We start from the raw sequence: 22,014 nt of genomic DNA on the forward strand, positions 1-22,014 counted from the left end.
CCCCGCTCCTGGATCCTCGATCCGTCGCTGCTGCGGGATTTCCACTCCCTTCATCCCGCGAAACCAGGTGGTCCGCCAGGGGGCGTCCGTTGAGGGGGGGGTTCTGTCATATTTGTGTGTGTCTCAGTTCTTTTTCTTTCCTTTATGCAGCACCTGATTGAGCCAGATTGGCGGGGTAATGTGACACACCTGTGCTTGATTAGGAAAGCTCAGTATTTAAGGAAGCTTGTCACCATCTGCAAGTGTCGGACTATTGCTTGCTATTTGCCTTGCTTACCGCCTGTGTGTTCATCGTCATCCTTCGAGTTTCCCGACGTTCTACGGTCGTATTCTGGTTTGGTCATCTTTACTTTAGTGCTCTTTTGGGCTTTGTAGTCAGATTCTTGTACAGTGTTATATTCATGCATTCTAGCGTGCTCTCTTAGTTGTACTTTGTTAAACTCGCATTTTTCGCGTGCTCCCTTTGTTGTATTTTATTATATCCGCGTTTATTCGCGTGCTCCCTTTGTTGTATTTTATTATATCCGCGTTTATTGGCGTGCTCCCTTTGTTGTATTTTATTATATCCGCGTTTATTGGCGTGCTCTCTCAGTTCTACTCGCATTTTGGCGTGCTCCCTTTTGTTGTACTTATTAAATACAAACATTAGCTCTACCTGATCTCCTTGTCTGTTTTTGGGATCCACATCAACGGCTTGCCGTTCATAACAAAAACTCTCTGTGCGGCATCAAAAGTCGGCCAGACCGCCTCGAAACAGTCTTCTGCGTCGCCTGCCCCTCAACGTTTGTATGTTCAATATTTATTCAATGTTGATGAGCAGAATATTTACTTTCAAGAGTTCCATCTTGCATTGTTTATTTTTTCTCCCTTAAACTAGACTAGCGAAAGTCAACAAATATGGCCCAAAACCGTACAAACATAACGCCACACCCCTCTAGTGGCTTGGCGGTGAATTACAGAGCAACGCGTTCCCTCACCGCAGAACTATCGAATGTCGAATGACGCCGTAGTCGCTGCGCCGTCACCGCAACGCGGGAGTATAACTCAGTCTTTAGGAGGGCAAAACAGTTTATGACCATGGCTTAATGCATTGTGCTCGAAAGCAATGTACTCATTTTGTTTGTTCCGTTGTGAATACGTTTTCGAGTCTTTTGGTTCGTTTTTACTTGACAAAGAACATTTGAGTCGCTTCGTATGCATCGCTTCTTCAGCTGCACTGGGCGCACATCCTCACGAAATTATTATTCGAACTGATAATGTGACTAGCACCATAGACGGTCATTTGCTTTTCAAACCTAAGCTTTCAAAAGCGACAACAACTACTGAGTAAGAACCAAGGATTGAAAATGTGGACCACGAACCACCAGAGAGCACCGCCAAAATGGTGAGCGGAGTTTCAATTTGCCCCACTAAAGATTCTAAGGCTACGTTCATACTACAGGTCTTAATGCACGAATCCGATTTTTTGTCATATCCATTTTTTTGGCGTGCCCGTTCAGACTGCCTTTATCCATTGAGACCGTTCAAGTATTACGCATGCGCACTAATTCGCAGTCTGACACGCGCTAAGCAAGAAGACCCGCATGCGCAGAAGCATCAAAACAAATGACAGACGTCATCCGTCATTCCAGGGATATCATATTTTGCTTTTCAAAAGGTGGACACAAATAACAGACATAAATAATCCCCGTTTAGGCTTATATTCAAAGTTTATATGGAACGATAGCATGCACGCACTGTCCGTGCACGTCACACACACATACAGGCAGTTTGTCCCGACTCTCGGCCGTGGAGGCAATGTTGAAATATTGCTCACTTGGAACAGAGAGAAAACTGAGCATTCTCAGGCTTATCCTCAACCCATTTTTATTTTTTATGACTGTTGTCAAGCTCAGCCTTTCCCCAAAAGCCGTGTTCACTTCAAGCTAGGCGCTAATAACGCACAGGTGCATCGCTACGGTAACGACTCTCTCGCTATTTGATGACGTAATTGCTGCATTAAATCTGATTTGCGGGACTAACCAGTACAGACCGCCGCGACAGTCTGGAAAAATGTGGCCCAGATCGGATTTAGACCACATACGAAAGTGACCCAGATCGGATTTGAAATGGTCCCGTTCTATGCGACTTGTCACGTTCAGACCGTCAAGTTAATGCCTCACTCGAGTCGGAAAAACACGAAAAAATCGGATTTGTGCATTAAGACCTGTAGTATGAACGTAGCCTAATTGTATAACAGAGCCACCACCGGTTTCTTGGCACCCCCCCCCCCCCCCACACACACACACAAACATTAGTTATGAGTTATGTCCACTTATAATTTAAGCCAGAAAAGAACCACAGTTATATATCTTGGACATCGACGTTTATAAAACTGGGGAAACTCCATACAGGACTTGAATTACAGTAGTAACAGTTATATGTCATCCTACGAGTAAAACAGTAAAACCTTGCCTATTTTTACATTCATTGCGTATGTGATGTGATACAACAGAAGAAAAAAACTTTTTTTTTTTTTTTGGATGCATGGGCCATGTTTTAAAACCATCTAGATAACTACACAACCAAAACATAGAAATCAAGCAAATCCCAGCAGCGCAGTGGGGGTACAATTTTTGATGAGCGTAAATACAATGGCATGACACCGCCGGTGTTGTACTAAATTCAATGGACGACGATCTTGGCCAAAAGTATAGCTGTCCTAAGCAGCCTGATTTAGAATTCCCCTCAAGAATGAGGGGAAACAAAAAACGCAAATTTTCAACTTATTATTATAAATATTCTTGTAAATTAATTTTATTGCTGACACTGCATTTCGGGGTCATCAACATGTTGTGTCCCCCCTGCCCCAAAAGTCAAACTCCGCTTATGACAACACTGACAAAAAAAATGACACTTTGCCACAATGAAAAGTAGTCTGTGTGCAGCTTATACTGTATAATCGAGTAAATTTATTTTCCCTTACTAGTGGCAACAGGAAGTCACTGTTATACTTATACATTAAGAGTGTGACAATATCTCGATACAGCGATATATCGCGATATTTTGCAACCCGATTGGTTATCGATATGCTCCCGCCAAATATCGATACTTTTATTTGACATATTGGCCATTGGATGCTGTAAACTGCTGTGTTTGTTGAGCAATTCCTTGGCGGTCCACTAGGGGCGCTCAAGAGTTGCGGTGAAGGTAAAGTGCGTACAAGCCGCCTAGAGAAGAAGAGAGGAAGGTCCAAGTGGGTTGAAAAAAATAAAGCTTCGTGGGAACGGTGGAGAAAAAGTGACAAAAATATTGCTACAAATCACACATGTGGACACACTTTAGATTTTACACCAACAAGAAAGGAAGTAAGGTGAACAAGGACTTTGCTGTATGCAAGAATTGTCTAACAAAAATAAGGCTCACTGCCAGCTTGTGACGAAGTGGACACGGATTTCTTCACTGCTTCACTTTCATCACTTGAGGTAAGAAAGTTTTGCAATGTAATTGATTTTTTATTTTACATGTATTATTTTGATGACATTTGGTGTTGAGTGATATAAAATAAACCAGGACCCTAAACTAGATGAAAATAAATATCGAACAAGCCTACATGAACTTTCTGATTTATTTGATATCATTTTAGAACCACTTTCCATCTAGTTTACTACACAAACTGTTATTACTGCCATTTTGATGCAATAAGCTATAAAAATGGTTTGACTAGCTAAGATATATAAGGTGATGTGCATGATAATTAATGTAGCCTACGTATTAAAAATAGGTAATTATTGCATTTTTAATTTCTATACATTCAATTCAAAATGTTTTAATTCACTCAATACTTCCAACACAAAAAATCAGGATTTCAACACAAAAGCTATTAAGTAACTAATATTTTTTTTGTTTTATTTTGTTGTTTTTAAGGTGAGGAAAATTGTGACTGAGTCCGACATCTCAAATGCTGAAGCAGATGGTGGAAGTGCTCAAACCAATGCTTTTGGCAACAAAGGTCATATACGAATAAAAGACCCACCAATTTTATAATCGCCCCACTCCAAGCTCAACTGCTGACTGACGCCTACAGCACTGTTATTATTATTATTTTTTTTAAAGATTTAAAACTCTAAAGAAATGAAGGGTGCCATTCATCATGATTTCTCCAAGAGATATCAGTGGTTGTGGTTTGTTTCCTCTACATGCAGGTACACAATTTGCAGTAGATTCATATTTTACAGCAATGTTGCACAGAAAAGGTATCACTGTTTAATAAATGACTTAAACAGTGCTCCTTCTATTTTGAAATATCTTTTTTTTTTCGTTTCAACTGTTGTATCGTAGAATATCATGTATCACATTTCTGACCAATATATTGATAATTGCTATATTGTGATGTCGTGAGATAATCGTTATCGTGAGCCTTGTATCGCGAATCGTATCGTATCGTGAGGTGCCCAGAGGTTCCCACTCCTATTATACATGTCCAGTTATTTTCAGTTTTGGTCATTGTATTTACAAGACCTTTTGTAAGGCGACATTTTAAGGCCCATGTCCACATGTCTCTGTTGCCATGATGACTCTCTGTTCGAAAGAAATCAGATTTTTTTTCATGGACGCATTCCCCCGCATTTCCGCGAAAAACACGAAAAACGAGGGGATACAGTAACAAAAAAAAAAAAAAATTCAGCGGAAAAGCGGGGGAATACAGTGACATTTTTTTCGCTGTATTCTCTCGTTTTTCGCGGTTTTCACGTTTTTCGTATAGAAAAAAAAACGCGAACACCGCAAAAACCAGGGAAATAAAACAAGAGAATACAACGATAACATTTTTCAATGTATTCCCCTACTTTTCGCAGTGTACGTCCGAGTTGCTCCAACCTGCGAGGGCCCGTTCAGTCCTGCTTGAAGGTCTACGTAGTTATTATTATTATAACCATTTTGCCAATTTTGCCTGTGTTACTCATAGTTCTCTCTGCTTATATTTCTGCTATTTGTGCCTATTTTGTTATAAAAACATGACACTTCTCTACTGTGTAACACTGCAAGAAAAATTGCACCATTTTATATAAAAGACTAAAATGTTAAAATGTCTCGATTAGACAAAGTGAATGTCTCCCTCCTCCTCAGGCTCGGGCTCATCCATCTCCACCTCCACATCTGCGCCCAAAGCACTTTCACGAATCATCTTCCAGCCTCCCATGGATCTCCTATTTCTTGGTCGAACCTTTGTGTTCACATCAGGCTTTTCCGATCCCTCTTTTTCGTCTTCATTGGTGAGCATTTTAACATATCGGCGCATCTTCTGCATCATGGGGTCGTTCCTGTCTTCCACTCTGTAAAGAAAGTCCGCGATTAGGTATTTGTTGGAGATGCTTTATCTATTTAGTGATTTGGAGTGGGTTGTGGTCTTAGAGTGGGGAGTGGGTGGAGTTTGTTTTACTCAAGAATGAACATGCATCTTTAGTGTATGCACGTTTATTGCTACCACGCTATATAATAAAGTGGAATATCATGCTTAGACATGATCATTTTCATGTTTTTTCACGGTGAGTACTGTGTTATTTATTTATTTACTTTTTTTATTTATTGTTTATTATGTCATTATCATGTAAACACATGACAATATAATACATGATATCGATCATGTAAAACATGGTAATCATGTAAAACGTGACAGCGAGCATGTAGAAATGTGAAAACATAAAATGTGATGTGTGTGTGAAATTGAAGTCATTACCTTGCGTATCTTTACATACCCGGTAATAACGTATGAATGCAGTATAGCTAAATTAGCTACCGTAATTTTCGGCTGATAAGGCGCACCTGACTATAAGCCGCCACCCACCAAATTTGACATCTAAACGGCATTTGTTCATAGATAAGCCGCAGCTGTCCTCACTGTATTATGGGATATTCACACCCAAAGATATTAACTGGTATCATTTTTTTGACAGCGGTGTCATAAAACCATTCCTTTCAACCCGAGGCCGTTGGCAATCTTACAAATCGTGACGTATGCCCTTACAAATAGGTGACTAATCTTGCGTTTTATATAGCGTGCAATATGAAACAAAAATAAAATTCAATTTTTAAAATAATATGAATTTATTGGTAAATGGTAATATAACCTGGTGCAATCAAAGAACAATCAATATCTTCAGCGACATCATGATTACTAAAGTTTAACAGTGACTTTTGGCAATTTCTATCACGTCTTTTGATGGCTGCACTTCAGCTCGCAATTCAGTTCGACTTGAAGGTAGTTCGTTATTGTGTCCAATTACTGTTAAAGTTGTTAAAATTGCTCCCATTTTTACATTAGTTCCCTTCTGTCTACTTTCGTCAGTGAAAGTTTTAAAACTGTTAACATTTAAAGATAGCTTCAAGTCAATATTTTGCCAATTTAGGAGTATTTTAGATAAAAAGTACATAGGTTCGCTAGGAAGATTCACTACAACAGAGCCTTTCTGAGAAGTTTACTGCTTTAAAATGGCAGCTGTTTACTAATGCCGCCGAGTCTGTCGTTTCGCATGTAGTTCTATATGCGTGTGATATCTAGTGTGCTGTCGGCTACAGTCAGGAAATATTGGATCCACCTCGCCTAGCATCGCATTTTTAACAGCGTCACAACACTCTTCCCTCCTTCCCACTCCCGCTTTTCTCTCTCGGTGTCTCTGACTTTTCTCGAGCCATTCAACCAACGTAGTAATGCACATTGTCTCGTTGCCGAAATGGTGACAAAATCCAAACAGAGAAAAAAAAACGTAATGCACGAAAAATGTACAGATTTTGAAAGTACGGCGTACACATTTAAAAATCAGTGCTCAGTTGTACTAATTACGCCAAAACTGTACAACTTGACAGGTATGTAAGACTATCATAAGCATTAATGAATGCTTATGACAGATGTCATTTAGTGACATCTGGCAAATTATCTTACTTTAAATGGCTGTAAAAGATCTGAGCTGGACAAAAATGGAGTTAGTGACAAAATTTGCCGGAGGTTCACGTAATGCATGGCTAATTTAGCTATATTAGATGCAATGTATTATAACAACTATAATGTTTGATTTCGTTACAACTAGGGCTGTCAAACGATTAAAATTTTTAATCGAGTTAATTACAGCTTAAAAATTAATTAATCGTAATTAATCGCAATTCAAACCATCTATAAAATATGCCATATTTTTCTGTAAATTATGGTTGGAATAGAAAGATAAGACACAAGACGGATATATACATTCAACATACGGTACATACAGTGGGGAGAACAAGTATTTGATACACTGCCTTGGCAGTGTATCAAATACTTGTTCTCCCCACTGTAAGTACTGTATTTGTTTATTATAACAATAAATCAACAAGAAGGCATTAACATTATTAACATTCTCTTAAAGCGATCCATGGATAGAAAGCCTTGTAGTTCTTAAAAGATAAATGTTACTACAAGTTCTAGAAATTTTATATTAAAACCCCTCTAAATGTTTTCGTTTTATTAAAATTTGTAAAATTTTCAATCAAAAAATAAACTAGTAGCTCGCCATTGTTGATGTCAATAATTACACCATGCTCACTCATGGTACTAACCCATAAAATCAGTTGGACCCAAGCACCAGCAGAGGGCGCTAAACACCAAAAACCAAGTAACAAGCGGACATCACACTGTACGGTCATTTTAATCTGTTTGAGCGGGGCATGTGCGTTAATTGCGTCAAATATTTTAACGTGATTAATTAAAAAAAATAATTACTGCCTATTAACGCGATAATTTTGACAGCCCTAGTTACAACGTAAAATTTAGGGCTGTCAAAATTATCGCATTAACTGGCGTTAATTGATTTTTTAAATTAACCACGTATAAATATTTGATATTACATATTAAAATATTTGACGCATTTAATGCACAGGCCCCGCTCAAACAGATTAAAATGACACCAAAGTGTCATTTCCACTTGTTACTTGTGCTTTTTGGTGTTTTTCAGCCCTCTGCTGGCGCTTGAGTGCGACTGATTTTATGGGTTTAAGCACCATGAGCATTGTGTAATTATTGACATCAACAATGGCGACAACAATTTTTTGATTGAAAATTTTACAAATTTTATTAAAACGAAAACATTAAGAGTGGTTTTAATATAAAATTTCTATAACTTGTACTAACATTTATCTTTTAAGAACTACAAGTCTTTCTATCCATGGATCGCTTTAACAGAATGTTAATGCCATCTTGTTGATTTATTGTTATAATAAACAAATATAGTACTTATGTACAGTATGTTGAATATATATATCCGTCTTGTGTCTTATCTTTCCATTCCAACAATAATTTACAGAAAAATATGGCATAATTTCTAGATGATTTGAATTGCGATTAATTATGATTAATTAATTTTTAAGCTGTGATTAACTCGATTAAAAATTGTAATCGTTTGACAGCTCTAGTAAAATTATGAAAAATTTTGATTCTTTTTCATAATATTCCATACAATTACTTAGTGTTGCGATTTTAATCTCATCATTTTGCAACTTTTTTTTTAATCTCGCAGTATTACAGTGTACGATTATATTTTCCTAAAATTATGAATTTATTCTCATAGTAATACAACATTATAATTTTACAACTCTATTCTCGTAATATTACGACTTCATTTCGTAATGTTGAAACTTTATACTTACGTAGTCCTGTTCCCCCCCCCCAGCCTTTTTGGCCTTATTCTTCCATCGTAAATTCGAGTTTGATTAATGTTGAAAATCTACATTTAACAGATTTTTTTTTTTGTCTTCTAATTGTTCCCTCGTGTAAAGTAATGACACGTCTTACCGAAGATACCAGCGCTCGGTCAGGCCGTAGCTCAGCCCGCACACTCCGAGTCGAGGCCAAAGGCAGCGTGGCAGCCTCCTCTCTAGCATCAGCGTTGTTGCCACCACCTACAATACGGTCACGATCACCATGACAGCGCCAATATGATTTCTTTTGATTCTCACCTGAGTCCTCCAGAGCTCGTCTCGCTCCTGAGCCACCCGCCAGTGGGTGTCGCTCATCATGGCGATCAGCAAGTTGAGCAAAAGTATGTAAGACACCACAGAGAAGGCGCAGTGCAGCACATGGACAATAGGGGGCGTGGTGAAGGTGTGGTCCACCGGCAGGTCAATGAGGCCTACGCTGAGCTCGAACTGGGAGAAAAGCGTGATGGGAAAGGAGCGGTACGCTGGGAGGGACTCTGGATCCTGAGTCATGTACACCATCCATAGGGCTGGGAATTTAAAAGAGAGTCAAACATTTAAATCATTGACTGGCATTCACAGTCTCATATATTTGGACTGGAAGGGGCGAATGAATGTTCGTCTTTGTTGCCCACGAAAAGAAATAATTAAAAATAGAAGAAATTTGGAAAAATATAAGGGTTGAGACTTATAAGATACATGAAGTTTGGAGTGGATGTACTTACAAGTTGAAAAACCAAGAAGTACAATGACGCTCAGCCACATAAACTTTGTCAGGTCCCCAAATATAATCTAGGAAGAAATGAAGCCAAGAATGTGGTCAAGTGAACAAAATAATACTAAATGTGCGAAAAAAGAAAAAAAAAAAGGCTGCCAAAGTTATGTTCACCTTCTTTGAAAAAACAACACAGGATAAACAACAATATGGGATGACACCAAACTCCCATGTGGCACATTAAAGCTGTTCAGGCTATTAAGACTCTCAGATTTTGAACAGAAATGTTAAAATAAATAAATAAATAAATAAAAATAGAAAAGCGCTGCAGCTAAAATCTGTTAAAAGCATTATCCATCGCAGATTTTTTTTTTCTTCAATTAAAAAATGAATAAATAAATACAGATGAACCATCCCGAGCCGATCACCTAGTCTCACTCTCCTTCCTGCTGCTCTTTGTTGGTCAGTTGTGCACTAGAGTTGCTTTTTAAAGTTAACGATGATTGATAGATGTTAAATGTTTGAGCTTGGATGCTTGGAAGCCGAAGCTTTAAAGCGACGCATGTGTCAGTCATTGTTTAAATTGTTAAACAGTTGCTGTGGCAACTCATTGTGTAAGTGAGCAGCTTGAGCGGATTTGAGTGGACTCACTCAATGAAGCATTTAATAACGACAAGCACTCTACTTTATTCTTGTTTTAAAAATATTTTGGTGGGACAGTAACATATTTAAAACCTATCATACTTATTACATTTGAAGTACTTAAAAAACATTTATTAAAAAAATATATTCATACATATACACAAAAGTTTTTTTTTTTATTATACTTTGGGGGGAAAAAAAGTGAAAAAATATGTCTTAATGTACAGCATCTCTTTTCAATGCTAAATCTGAATAAATACATTGAAAAAAAAAAAAAAAACTTACTTGACGGTTTTTCAGTTATCGCGGCGGGTTCTGGTCGCCATTAATCGGGAAAAACGAGTGTTCACCGATTTTTAAAAATCACAAAAACAACCAGTAGTGCATGTATAAATCTTTGATGGATTGGTCTTTTTATTCATTCAATATAATGAACATTAATTCATGCAAATTAATTAAATAATCTTAGTTGAATGAACTAAAGCTTTAAAAAGAATATTATTTGGCGGGATAATTGTTAGTTGATTCTTCTTTTTTCCTACCTTTAGTTTTAAATCCTGGATCAGTGAAGTTTAAAAAAAAAAAAAAAACATTGAATTTAAACTCGTATGCAGGCACCAGTATCGTAAATCTTTGATATTTTTGGTGTCATTGAATTTAGCCGCATTCTCAAATCAGCTATTTTTGAAAAAGAACACATTTTTGACTTTTTGCACCCATTTAATATTATTAGTAGTAGTATTAGACACAATAATTTTCTTCGGATTCTGTATTTCACAAACTAACAGCAGCCTATTCTTGGTCAACCAAGATTTTTTAGGTAGAGAAACCTACTCCGAATTCATAGTGTCAGTTAGAATGTCACTTTATTTTAATACCTTCTGGATCATAATGACGTACGGGCCGAGCATTTCAAAGCCACGGGCAAAGAACGTGACGTTGGTCCATCCCAGCACTAAACACACAGCCATGACCTCGGCCTCGCCCTGCACGCCGCAGGCTCGGAATATGCAAAGCAGCACCACCAGGCATGCGTAGCTCACACTGCGAAGGCACCAAAAATGCGCATTTACTGTGTGTTAACATCTCAAAAGCTTTAGTGGTGATTATATTAACATACAGGATGAAATGGAAAGGGCCACCCATCGCCGTTTGACCAAAGTAGCGTTTTGCTCCCACCCTCAGGATGTCAGGGATCTGATTTTGGGCAAAGCAAAAATGTTAGTGATTTTTTTTTTTTTTTTTTTTGTAACACCAACTTGTAGTACAGGGGCGCTGGAAGTCACTCACAGCAAGGGGTTCTAAGGATTTTACCGTGAAAAAATGAAGTATTTGACATAGAGCGCTGCCCTCAACATGAATCGAAAGCGCAGATTTAAACCTTACTCACAGTTTTTATTTGGAACCGATTGACCACGGAAAACTGGAGATATGATCCTTTTAATTTCATAATAGTAACTACGAAGGAAGTATTCACTATTCAAACGAGGAACTATTTTCTCCGCTAGAGGACACTCATGTCGTTTGGACGACTAATGCTTCATTTCTGTCTTTTTTTTTCTCTCACCGGAGTGGGTTATTGTACAGTATAATTATACCAACAGTTCATATAGATACGTTTATGCTGAGAGAAAAAAAATATACCATTGTTAAAAAAAAAAGAAAAAATGCAGTTGCTCACAATGTTACTTAATACTTGAGAATTCTTTTCACTGAATATTTTTTCACTTGTACTTGAGTACATTTTTTGGATGACTACTTTTATTTGAGTAACATTATTTTGAAGTAACGATACTTTTACTTGAGTAAATTTTTTAGCTACTCTACTTACCTCTGGTTAACTTTTCCATTTCAGTACCACCTTATCCAACCTGACTTGGTAGCAAGCAAGGTCAGTGTTTTTCAACATATGCATTTAATCCCCAAAGATAAATATGCTATTGTTTTATTGTTTTTTAAAATAAATAAATAAATAAATAAAAGAATCTGCCAAAACACAATTTTTTATCAACAACACTAGAGGGTGCTACAGCACCCTCAGCACCCCACTTCCCGCGCCACTGTTGTAGTATGTGATACAAAAGCATTGTTCAGATGCCATATGCACATTAGGCCATACCTCCAGCAACAAGATGACCAAAGCTCCGAGGACGCTGAGGATCTCTCCTACCAGACGCAACTTGTCCTCATGTGTCACATAACTTTCCTGAATAAAGCAGAATTTGATGACACACGCTATAGAAAATGACACTGATGCTTATGTGATGTATATCTTGTGATAACGCACCCGCAGTGTTTTCTGGACTCTGATAGTTTTGTCCATATCTGATGATGTGTAGTTCTCCGGAATGTCCTTTAAGGGGCGATATGTGCAGCATAGTGTGAACATTCCAATGTAGAGCAGATAAAAAACCATGAGGAGTCTGGACGAAATGACATAGAGGGGAAAAACAAGTATGAAGAAACAAAAGAAGAAAGTACAGTTTTTTTTTTTTTTTTTTTTTTTTTCAAACTTGAGTTCAAGTATACCTGAAGTAATGTTTTCCATACAGGTTCCACTTGAGGCTCACCAGCTGCCTCACAGGGGTCACTTCAAGTATTCTTCTGGCCTGGACACCAAAATCAACCAAAACCAATACCAACAGTAAGTGAGCTGAAAAAGCCCCAAAATCTACAGGAACTGACCTAGAAATGCCCTGTAGTGAATTGGAAATTATTCAAAATTCAAGCAGTGTTGTTAATCTTACTTTAAAAAAAGTGATTAATTACAGTTACAAATTACTTCTCCCGAAAAGTAATTGCATTAGTAACTCAGTTACCTGAATGTAAGAGTAATTAGTTACTTGGCAAAGTAAATGATCATCCTTTTCTACCAAAAAAAAAAAAAAAAAAAGGTCAATGTGAAGTTTAAAGGGTTTTCGGGACAATTGGCTCTAGCCCAATTGTTTACCCTAAACTTAAATAGACAGAGGGGTATTGCAGATATTGCGATAACGAGATAGTAACCTTTGCTATGGGTGGAAGTCATTTAATGTTGTGAATCAACCGTTAAAGTTGTTTAAATTGCTCCATTTATTGCATTAGTTCCCTTCTGTCTACTTTCCACATGTGTAAGTTTTAAAACTGTTTCATCATTTAAAGATAGATTTAAGTTAAGTTTGGCTGATTTAGGAGTATTTTAGATAAAAATTTACTTAGGTTCCCCAGGAAGGTTCTCTACAACAGAGCCTTCTTGAGAAGTCTACTGCTTTAAGATTATGGCTGTTTACTAACGCATCTAGTTCTTTATTATACTTGTTGCTAATGCCGCCGTGTCTGTCATTTGCATCTAGTTCTGTATATATGTGATATCTACCGAAGTATCATGTGGGCTTAGTTTGTAGGCTATCTGCTACAGTAAGGTATTATTGGAGCCACCTAGCATAGTAGCATCGCGTTAGCAACGGCGTCACACTCCCTTGCCTCCCCCCGACTCCTGCTCTGCTCTCTCGTCTCCGTGAGTCCGTCTTTTTCAGACTTTTCTCGCATCAGTCAACCAACATCGCAACGCATAGTAACGCAAGCCCTTCCCACCTCAGTAACGGTAACGGCGTTGCCAAGATGAGAAAAGTAATTAATTAAATTACTCACTACTGAAGAAAATAATGCCGTTAGTAACGCCGTTATATTCTAACGCCGTTATTAGAAACACTGGCTGCAAGTAACCCAAAATCAAGTGAACGCTAGATACTCTAAAAATTTTAAAAAGTGACCCAAAGATAACTCATTGCCTGCCATTGATGACGATTGGCATTAAGTTAATTTAAACTGGGAGGTCTCGCTGTGATGCTCATCTTTGGATGCCATTGACGAAACTAGACATCCGATCCAAGAGCGTAGGTTTGGTCTCAATATTGGTAGGGACGCTATAACAGCATAACCTGGATGTACACTTTTTGCTGCGTACGGGACATTATTAATAAGACCAAACAGATTAGGTGAACGAGGTCAGGTTCTCATGAATATGCTGATGTGTTTACCACGTAAAAAGGAAAAAAGTTAAATTGTTATTTTCATGGGGTAAAGTCATTCTTGAAAATTAGTGGTGTGCTCCCCACATTCACAACATTGATGTCTTTTACGTTACTTACAGTGGCTGCTGTTGCTGCTGGCAAAAAAAAAAAAAAAACTACTAACATCTCTCTTCTTTGAAGGGGGCGGAGGAGGCGGTGGTATGCTGACATGTATTTCTGTCGGGGTGGTGTGAGTGTGCATGTGTGTGTGTGTGTGTGTGTGTGGGGGGGGGGGGGGGTCTAGTCATCAGCCAATCAAACGTGCGTTTGAGGGGAAAAAAATTGACCCGCACATTCAACATGTGAAAAAGTGTAAATGTAAGACTGAACATAATGAAAATACTTCACTTAATAATGGTAGGGTCAGTTATATCCTTACAAGAAATGGGAAGACAATCTAAATTGCCTATATAACTGAAGTCATTATATAATGCAAATAAGGTTGCTTAACCCTTTAATGCCTGCAATATGAAGCAATTATCAGAGAATCACAAGATTTGAAAAATAAGGTCTTAATGAAACTTTTTTTTCAAATTTGTAAAAAGAAAAGTCAAAATGCATACGTGTAATAAGCGCTCTAATATCTTTAACCCTTGCTAACACCTGTTTTTTTTCTCATGGAACCTGAAGATGCATGTGTTGACTTGCATCCATCATTTTTTTATTCAAAAGAAAAATGTCAAAATTCTGAATAAGTCTCAAAATCATGAAATTTTAGGTGTATCAAATGTGATACATTTGGCAATATAGGGTTAAAAGTTGGTAGGAACAATTTGAGCATCCTGAAAAGTTGGTAGTGTTATGTCCCTACCGTCCCTATGCAAGCCTACGCCCTTGGTTTGATCAGTTTTTGACTGGGAGGGGCGAATGAACTACTATGTCATCGAACCTCTTTCTGTGGGCTTCCCACGATGAGCTCCAGCACCGACATGTTGTCAGCCCATGAATCAATCTCGCTCAGATCGTAGAGGTGCGAAGTCAATGGTCCAAGACTCAACTGGACTAAACGCCTTTTGTTAACCAGGTGCTGAAAAGCCTGAGTAGAGACAAAGATAAAAATAAGAGAGGTGAAGTAAAACCCTTCTCCAGCAGTTAGGGCATTAAAAGCACTTACCACTGTGTTGCCCTCTTTAGCTGCCAGTTTAAAAGGCGTCAGGCCTCTGGAGTTGGGAACCATGTCCAGCGGTACCGACTGGTCAAGCTCTGCATCGCGGGCCATTATGAGGTCCATAGCCTGGCACGCAATCGTCTTGTTGGGTTGCAGCACCAAAACATGAAGTACCGTGTTACCTTTGAATGGTGAAATACGTGAGACAAGCGAGTTGTAGAGAAATAGTGCAGATGGATATAATATACTGTATTTTACTTTGAAAAATTCACATACCACGATAGTCTTGGACTCTGGTGCTGGCCCCGGAGTTAATGATCAAAGAAATGATGTCTTCGTTGCCAGCACATGCAGCAAAAGAAAGAATGTGTTCGCCTGGAGACCATATATATTCAAAATTGGTTAATTTACGCTCTTATACAAATTGTCCACAAAGTACATTGCTTCTTTAGTGAGGTAATATATGCAGAGGTGTGAAGAGTAGCCAAAAATTTTACTCATGTAAGAGTAACATGGCTTCAAAATGATATTAGTCAAGTAAAAGTAATAGTTGTCATCCAAAAAATGTACTCAAGTACAAGTATTTGGTGAAAAGAACACTCAAGTAATGAGTAACATTATGAGTAACTGCTTACGATGTTTGAATTTTTTTTTTCCAAAGGTATTTTTTTCTGAGCACAAAATTTTCTATATGGACTGTTATTATTGTTCTGTACAACAACCTATTACATAAGTTACGATCAGCAAGTTTTTGAAAAAAAAAAAAACACAAAAAACCCCTCTGCATACATTTTTAATGGCTCCATTCATTTAGAGTGTGTCTATTTCTAATGGTAACACCCACAAAAATGTTTCCATTCACTCCTATTAGTTTTCAACTCAGACCAGCAAAAATAAAAACTAGCAGCGGAAATCTCCATTTGCAGTCATTAGTTTTGACAAAAAACATCTGATAATTGCCCCAAAATCGACAGAAAATGACCCCCAAATCCACAGGAAGTGGGCCAGAAATGCTCCAAAATCAACAGGAAGTAACCCTAGAGTTTTCCTCTAGAGTCTAGAACATGTTAAACGCTCGGACAATTTTTTTTTTTAACCTGCAGTTTGTGGTTTCTAGGTACAGTGTTTCACCAAAAGTGAGTACACCCCTCGCATTTCTGTAGGTACTTAAGTATATCTTTTCATAGGACAACACTGACAAAATGACACTTTGACACAATGAAAAGTAGTCTGTGTGGTGCTTATATAATACAGTTAATTTATTTTCCCCTCAAAATAACTCAAAATGTAGCCATTAATATCCAAACCCCTGGCAACAAAAGTGAGTACACCCCTTAGAAACTATGTACATCCCTAAATGTCCAAATTAAGTACTGCTTGTCATTTTCCCTTCAAAATGTCATGTGACTCGTTACAAGAGTGCTGTCAGCATTGCTGCAGAGATTGAAGTGGTGGGGGGTCAGCCTGTTAGTGCTCAGACCATACGCTGCACTCTACATCAAATAGGTGTGCATGGCTGTCACCCCAGGAGGAAGCCTCTTCTGAAGACGGTACACAAGAAAGCCTGCCCGTCTCATCAGACCATAGAACAGGGGTCTCCAAACCGGTCCTCGAGGGCCGCTGTGGGTCCTGTTTTTTGTTCTTACCGATCAAGCACAGACCTTTTAACCAAATGGTTTTTTTACTAAAACAAGCAGCACCTGAATGCAATCAACTGATTACACTAATAAAACACCAGATTGGTGAAAAGGTGTGGTCTTGTTTTCTTGGAGTGAAATCCTGCACCCACTGCAGCCCTATGTGCAATAGTTTTGAGACCACTGCCATAGGACAAGGTTCCAGTAATCCATGTGCTTTGTTGACATGTCTTCAGCAAAATGTTTGCGGGCTTTCTTGTGTACCGTCTTCAAAAGAGGCTTCCTCCTGGGGTGGCAGCCATGCACACCAATTTGATGTAGAGTGCGGCGTATAGTCTGAGCACTGAGAGGCTGACCCTCCACCTTAACAATCTCTGCAGCAATGCTGACAGCACTCCTGTAACGAGTCACATGACATTTTGGAAGGAAAATGACAAGCAGTACTCAATTTGGACATTTAGGGATGTACGTAGTTTCTAAGTGGTGTTTCCAGGGGTTTGGATATTGATGGCTACATTTTGAGTTATTTTGAGGGGAAAATAAATTAACTCTATTATATAAGCAGCACACAGACTACTTTTCATTGTGTCAAAGTGTCATTTTGTCAGTGTTGTCCAATGAAAAGATATACCTAAATATCTGCAGAAATGCGAGGAGTGTACTTACTTTTTATGATACACTGTAGGTTTAATTGAAAATAATATACTACTTTTCCTGTTGAGTGTTTATTATCATCACAAAGTTGGCGCTTCAATATGTGCTCATCTTTCTATGGTCATTTGAAATTGTTGGAAACCTTTATTTATTTTTGGATTAAAACACTGGAATTTAAATTTTACAGACGAAAATATACTGTATAGAGTAATTGTTTACTAAAACTAGACAAAATTTGTATGAGATTTCATCTACTAAAACTGGACAAAGATGAAAACATTTTGAAATGACGAAAATATGACGAAGACTTGAAAGTATTTTCGTCCAAAAGACTAATACTAAGACAAAAATTAAAAGGACTGCTAAAAACAACACAGATAGAGTATGTGGTCAGTCTGTTTTATTTATTAAGCTGAACTCATTCCCCTAAATTGGATGATCAGAGAGGTTATCAAAAATTATTCAATGAATACCACACAACTGCACAAAATTTGTCTCACCATAATATATAAGTCCTCCAATTCGCTTTCGAAAGTAGAGGCCAGTGACTCTGGGCGTGGATACATCTGCCCCGCGACTAACCAGATGATGTGCCAAGTAGAAGTTCTGATTCACCACAGCAATATGGAGAGGAGTAACACCTGAGATAAAAGCAGTTTACGGTTGAAAAATTGTACAATACCTTTCCAAGATGTTCATTTTTAATGATATTTAAGCATATTAACCTTGGAAAAGGTCAGTGGTCATGGGCTCGTTGATGAGTTCTGGGGCGCCGTCCATCAAGGCCACGGCGGCGTCCAGGTTGTCATTCATGGCGGCCACGTGGAGTGCTGTCTCACCAAGAGCGCCTATAGGAGAATCGGACGTGGTGACTTTCATTTGTGTGTCAGACAGAGAGTTAAAAAAAGGAGGTTGACAGGTGTACCTCTCTCAAAGATGTTGGTGGAGGAGCAGCCGAGCAACTTTTTGATGCAGCCCGTGCTGTTGTTTTTCGCCGCGTAGAATAGAGGAATGTCATTGGTACTGGAAGACAGTTAGACCGAGATAGTAATATTTTTTGATTACCGTAATTTTTGGAATATAAACCGCTACTTTTTCCATCATTTTGAATCCTGTGGCTTATAGTCCACTGCAGCTTATTTATTGAATTATTTAAGTTAAGAGGTAACACTTTATTTGACAGCAGCATCATAAGACTCATAATTATGACACTGTCCTGTGCATTAATGAATGCTTATGATAGATGTCATTAAGTGTCATACGGCAAATTTTGTCAATAACTCCATTTATGTCCAGCTCGGATCTTTTACGTCCATTCAAAATGAGAAAATTTTGCCGGATGACACTTAAAGACATCTGTCATAAGCATTCATCAATGCTCATGACAGTATCATCATGACACTGTCATGTCATAATTATGACTGTCTTATGACGCCACTGTCAAATAACGTGTTACCGGTTAATATATTTTGGTGTAAATATCCCATAATACAGTGAGGACAGCTGCAGCTTATAGCCCAGTGCGACTTATCTATGAACCAATGTTGTTTTTGTGTCAAATTTGATGGGTGGCGGCTTATAGTCCGAAAATTACGGTACAGGAAAAAAAAAAAAATGGCGGTGAACCGATTGATTGCAAAAAATTAAACAATCCAGAATAATTAGAGGCAAATAGAAAGAGATGCGAATAATTGAATAATTGTGAAAAAATTAGTCGCTAACAATCGCATGAAAACGAATATTTGCCAATTGGCAATTAAAATTGGGAAAAGAATTGAATAATTGTGAATAATTAAAAAAAATAATTGAAAAAATGCAAAAACAGGATGGTCGTGAAAAACATATAATGGTGAATAATTAGATAACCACAGAAAAAGATTGAAATTATTAAAATAATTGAATTATCAAATAATTGCAAATAAATTGTGGAAAATTGAATAATAAATTAATTAAATATAATATAATTATATATATATATATATATACATATACAGTAATATATAATAATAAATGTATGAATATAATATATAATAATAAAATAATTCGTTAATGGAGCTAATGTGCACATTTTTGTAAATTTTCATTTTTCTTAAAATTATTAGTTTTAGTTCTCTTTTAACTCTGTTAACTTTTAATCAGTTTTATTGTAGTGTTAGTATTATTTTTAGTATTTTATTCTTTTAATCATAGTTTTCATTCATTTTAGTTAACTAAAATGTTTTTTTCAATTCGTTAATTTTTTTCATTTTTAGCTCATTTTCTTAAATTATAATAACCTTGAGTAGGATAATGTACAGTATATACGGCTAAAAAAAAAAAAGAAAAGAATATTGCCGTAATCAAAATCATTTCAACAGGGATGTGTTGACATTTACATTCCCTCTAATTGATGGTAAAAAAAAATATTTTCAATGTTAACTCACAGAATATTCACAGAATATGTATGTTGTTATGCTAGTTGGTAAAATAAGAATATTCCTATTAAAAACAACAATTGACTGCAATGGACGTCCATTTTGACTGAGAGGGCTGACAGTGATTACTGTTGCCAGCCTCTTCCAATCAAAATGGAATTGGGCGTCGATTGTCGTCAATGGCATCCAATGACGGAAACTCAATTTGTTACCACTTAGTATGCTGCAGAAAAGTCTCATCCAGCATTTCATTCCATCCTTTCTTGTGCTGAAAGCGAAATTTCAGCTGACTCCACCAGTGGTTAAGCTCGCTGGGAGCTGACCTGGCCAAAGCGGGAGACATGGACGTCCAATGTTGGGTAAAATTCCACCAATGTCCCCGAAACGGAGGTGAGAGTCCTTTTATACGCCACCGCCATGAAGGAGGAGACAGGTTAGACAACCGCTATGGCAAATTCTGCGGCATCATGACAGGTCATTGTTCAAGTAGCACATTTAGGTAAAACCAGTTTGGAATTTGCAAGCTTTTCAATCAGATATGAAGTGAGGAACACCTTGATGTTGGCTTCAACAGGCATGATTCCTCTCACTTTGCAAAGAACTTAAAGCGGAAGTTCAGAATTTTTTACATTAGGCTTAATCTTCCAGTTAGCGGGGGTTTAATTAATCAGTGGAGTTGATTTCAACAAATTCCGTGCAGTTTGTTAGTTATTTATTAATTTCAGGGCTCCGGAGTGGCTAAACTAGCGCGAGTCAATGGTCCCATCCTAACATGCCAATAAAAAATGATATTAACTGAGTCGAGTGACGTCTGTTTGAAGCAACTCATGAAGTTGGGGTACTTTTTTTCAGACTTTGCGACTACGGCCCTCCAGTTTGACTCCCAGCTTTTTCCTGGTCGAAAGTTGGAAAACTCCGACTTCCCACCCTCTTTGAACGCAGCATCAATCTACGGAGTCTTTACTGAAGAACGGCAACATAGTGAAAAGTGCATTTAGAGGCTGTGGAAACAAACAGAAGAAATGGGCATTTATCATTTAATGAAGACATAAAGGTCAAATTTTGGCAAGACAAAAGTTTGGTTGCCTACAGAAAGTAGTGTGAAAATTGAATTAAAAATGTACAAATACAAAAATATGTTACATAACATAGGCGAATTAAGTAGTGGTGGTGTGAGATCCAAATTTAATATTTTGTATGACTTCTATGGGCTTGAAGGACTGCATCCATGCGGTTCTGCAAGGATTCTTACAATTTATTGATGGAGTCATCAGAAACATCAAAGAAAGCAGTCCTGCATGCCTCCCAGAGATCATCAACATTCTTGGGTTTCGTCTTCCATGCTTCCTCTTTCATCCTGTTCATGTCTGGTGACTGGGCTGGCCAGACCTGGAGGATCTTGATCTTCTGTGCCTTGAGGAACTTTGAGGTAGAGATTGAAGTATGCGATGGAGCACCATCCTGCTGCAGAATTTTTCCCTTTTTATGGTTAGGAATGTAAGAGGCAGCTAAGATTTGTTGATATTTCAGACTATTTATGTTGCCTTCCACCCTGCAGATCTCTCGCACACCCCATACTGGATGTAACCCCAAGACCATGATTTTGCCACCACCAAACTTCACTGTTTTCTGAGTGAATCTCGGATCCATGTGGTCTCCAGTAGGTCTCCTGCAATATTTGCGGCGACTGTGGTGTAATTCAATGGAAGATTCATCAGAAAAATCCCCCTTTTGCCACTTTTTCAGCGTCCATCCTTTTTACAGGCTGTTCGCCTTGGCAAATGCCACACGGTTTTTTAATTGTCTGCACTCTGAGAGATCTGCAGGCTCTCTTAAAGAACAGGAGATGACGACACACAATTCAGGAATAAAAAGAAAATAACCATCACTTAAGCTAGATACATTTATTAAGAAAAGAATAATTAAAAACTGTCCGGCCAGGACAAATGTCCTCGTGTGCCCAGGTGCCTTCGAGAAGATCTGCCCCAACCTTCCAATGCATACACTTTTTGTTATTCTACATGCGATTAGGCAGGCTCCCATGTTAACCAATGAAGTGGCTCACAAGAAAGTGAAATAAATATCTCTACAA

The 22,014-nt window shown here is 37.9% G+C and overlaps 1 protein-coding gene across 1 annotated transcript; it reads right to left on the minus strand.

Annotated features, from left to right (window-relative positions):
• Positions 1-3,940: 3,940 nt before the first annotated feature.
• On the minus strand, positions 3,941-20,296 carry trpv6 (transient receptor potential cation channel, subfamily V, member 6). Its single transcript, XM_057834305.1, has 16 exons — positions 20,135-20,296; positions 18,434-18,531; positions 18,234-18,356; positions 18,009-18,149; positions 15,494-15,592; positions 15,224-15,399; positions 14,999-15,145; positions 12,587-12,666; positions 12,345-12,480; positions 12,177-12,263; positions 11,178-11,254; positions 10,936-11,101; positions 9,426-9,492; positions 8,962-9,230; positions 8,798-8,904; positions 3,941-5,312 (listed from the first exon to the last, which is right to left on the minus strand). Exons 1-16 carry the CDS (start codon positions 20,263-20,265, stop codon positions 5,075-5,077), a joined length of 2,142 nt encoding a protein of 713 aa, XP_057690288.1. The 5' UTR covers positions 20,266-20,296; the 3' UTR covers positions 3,941-5,074.
• Positions 20,297-22,014: the final 1,718 nt, after the last annotated feature.

This window comes from Corythoichthys intestinalis, chromosome 4, assembly GCF_030265065.1.
Source record: "Corythoichthys intestinalis isolate RoL2023-P3 chromosome 4, ASM3026506v1, whole genome shotgun sequence".
Taxonomy (NCBI): domain Eukaryota; kingdom Metazoa; phylum Chordata; class Actinopteri; order Syngnathiformes; family Syngnathidae; genus Corythoichthys; species Corythoichthys intestinalis.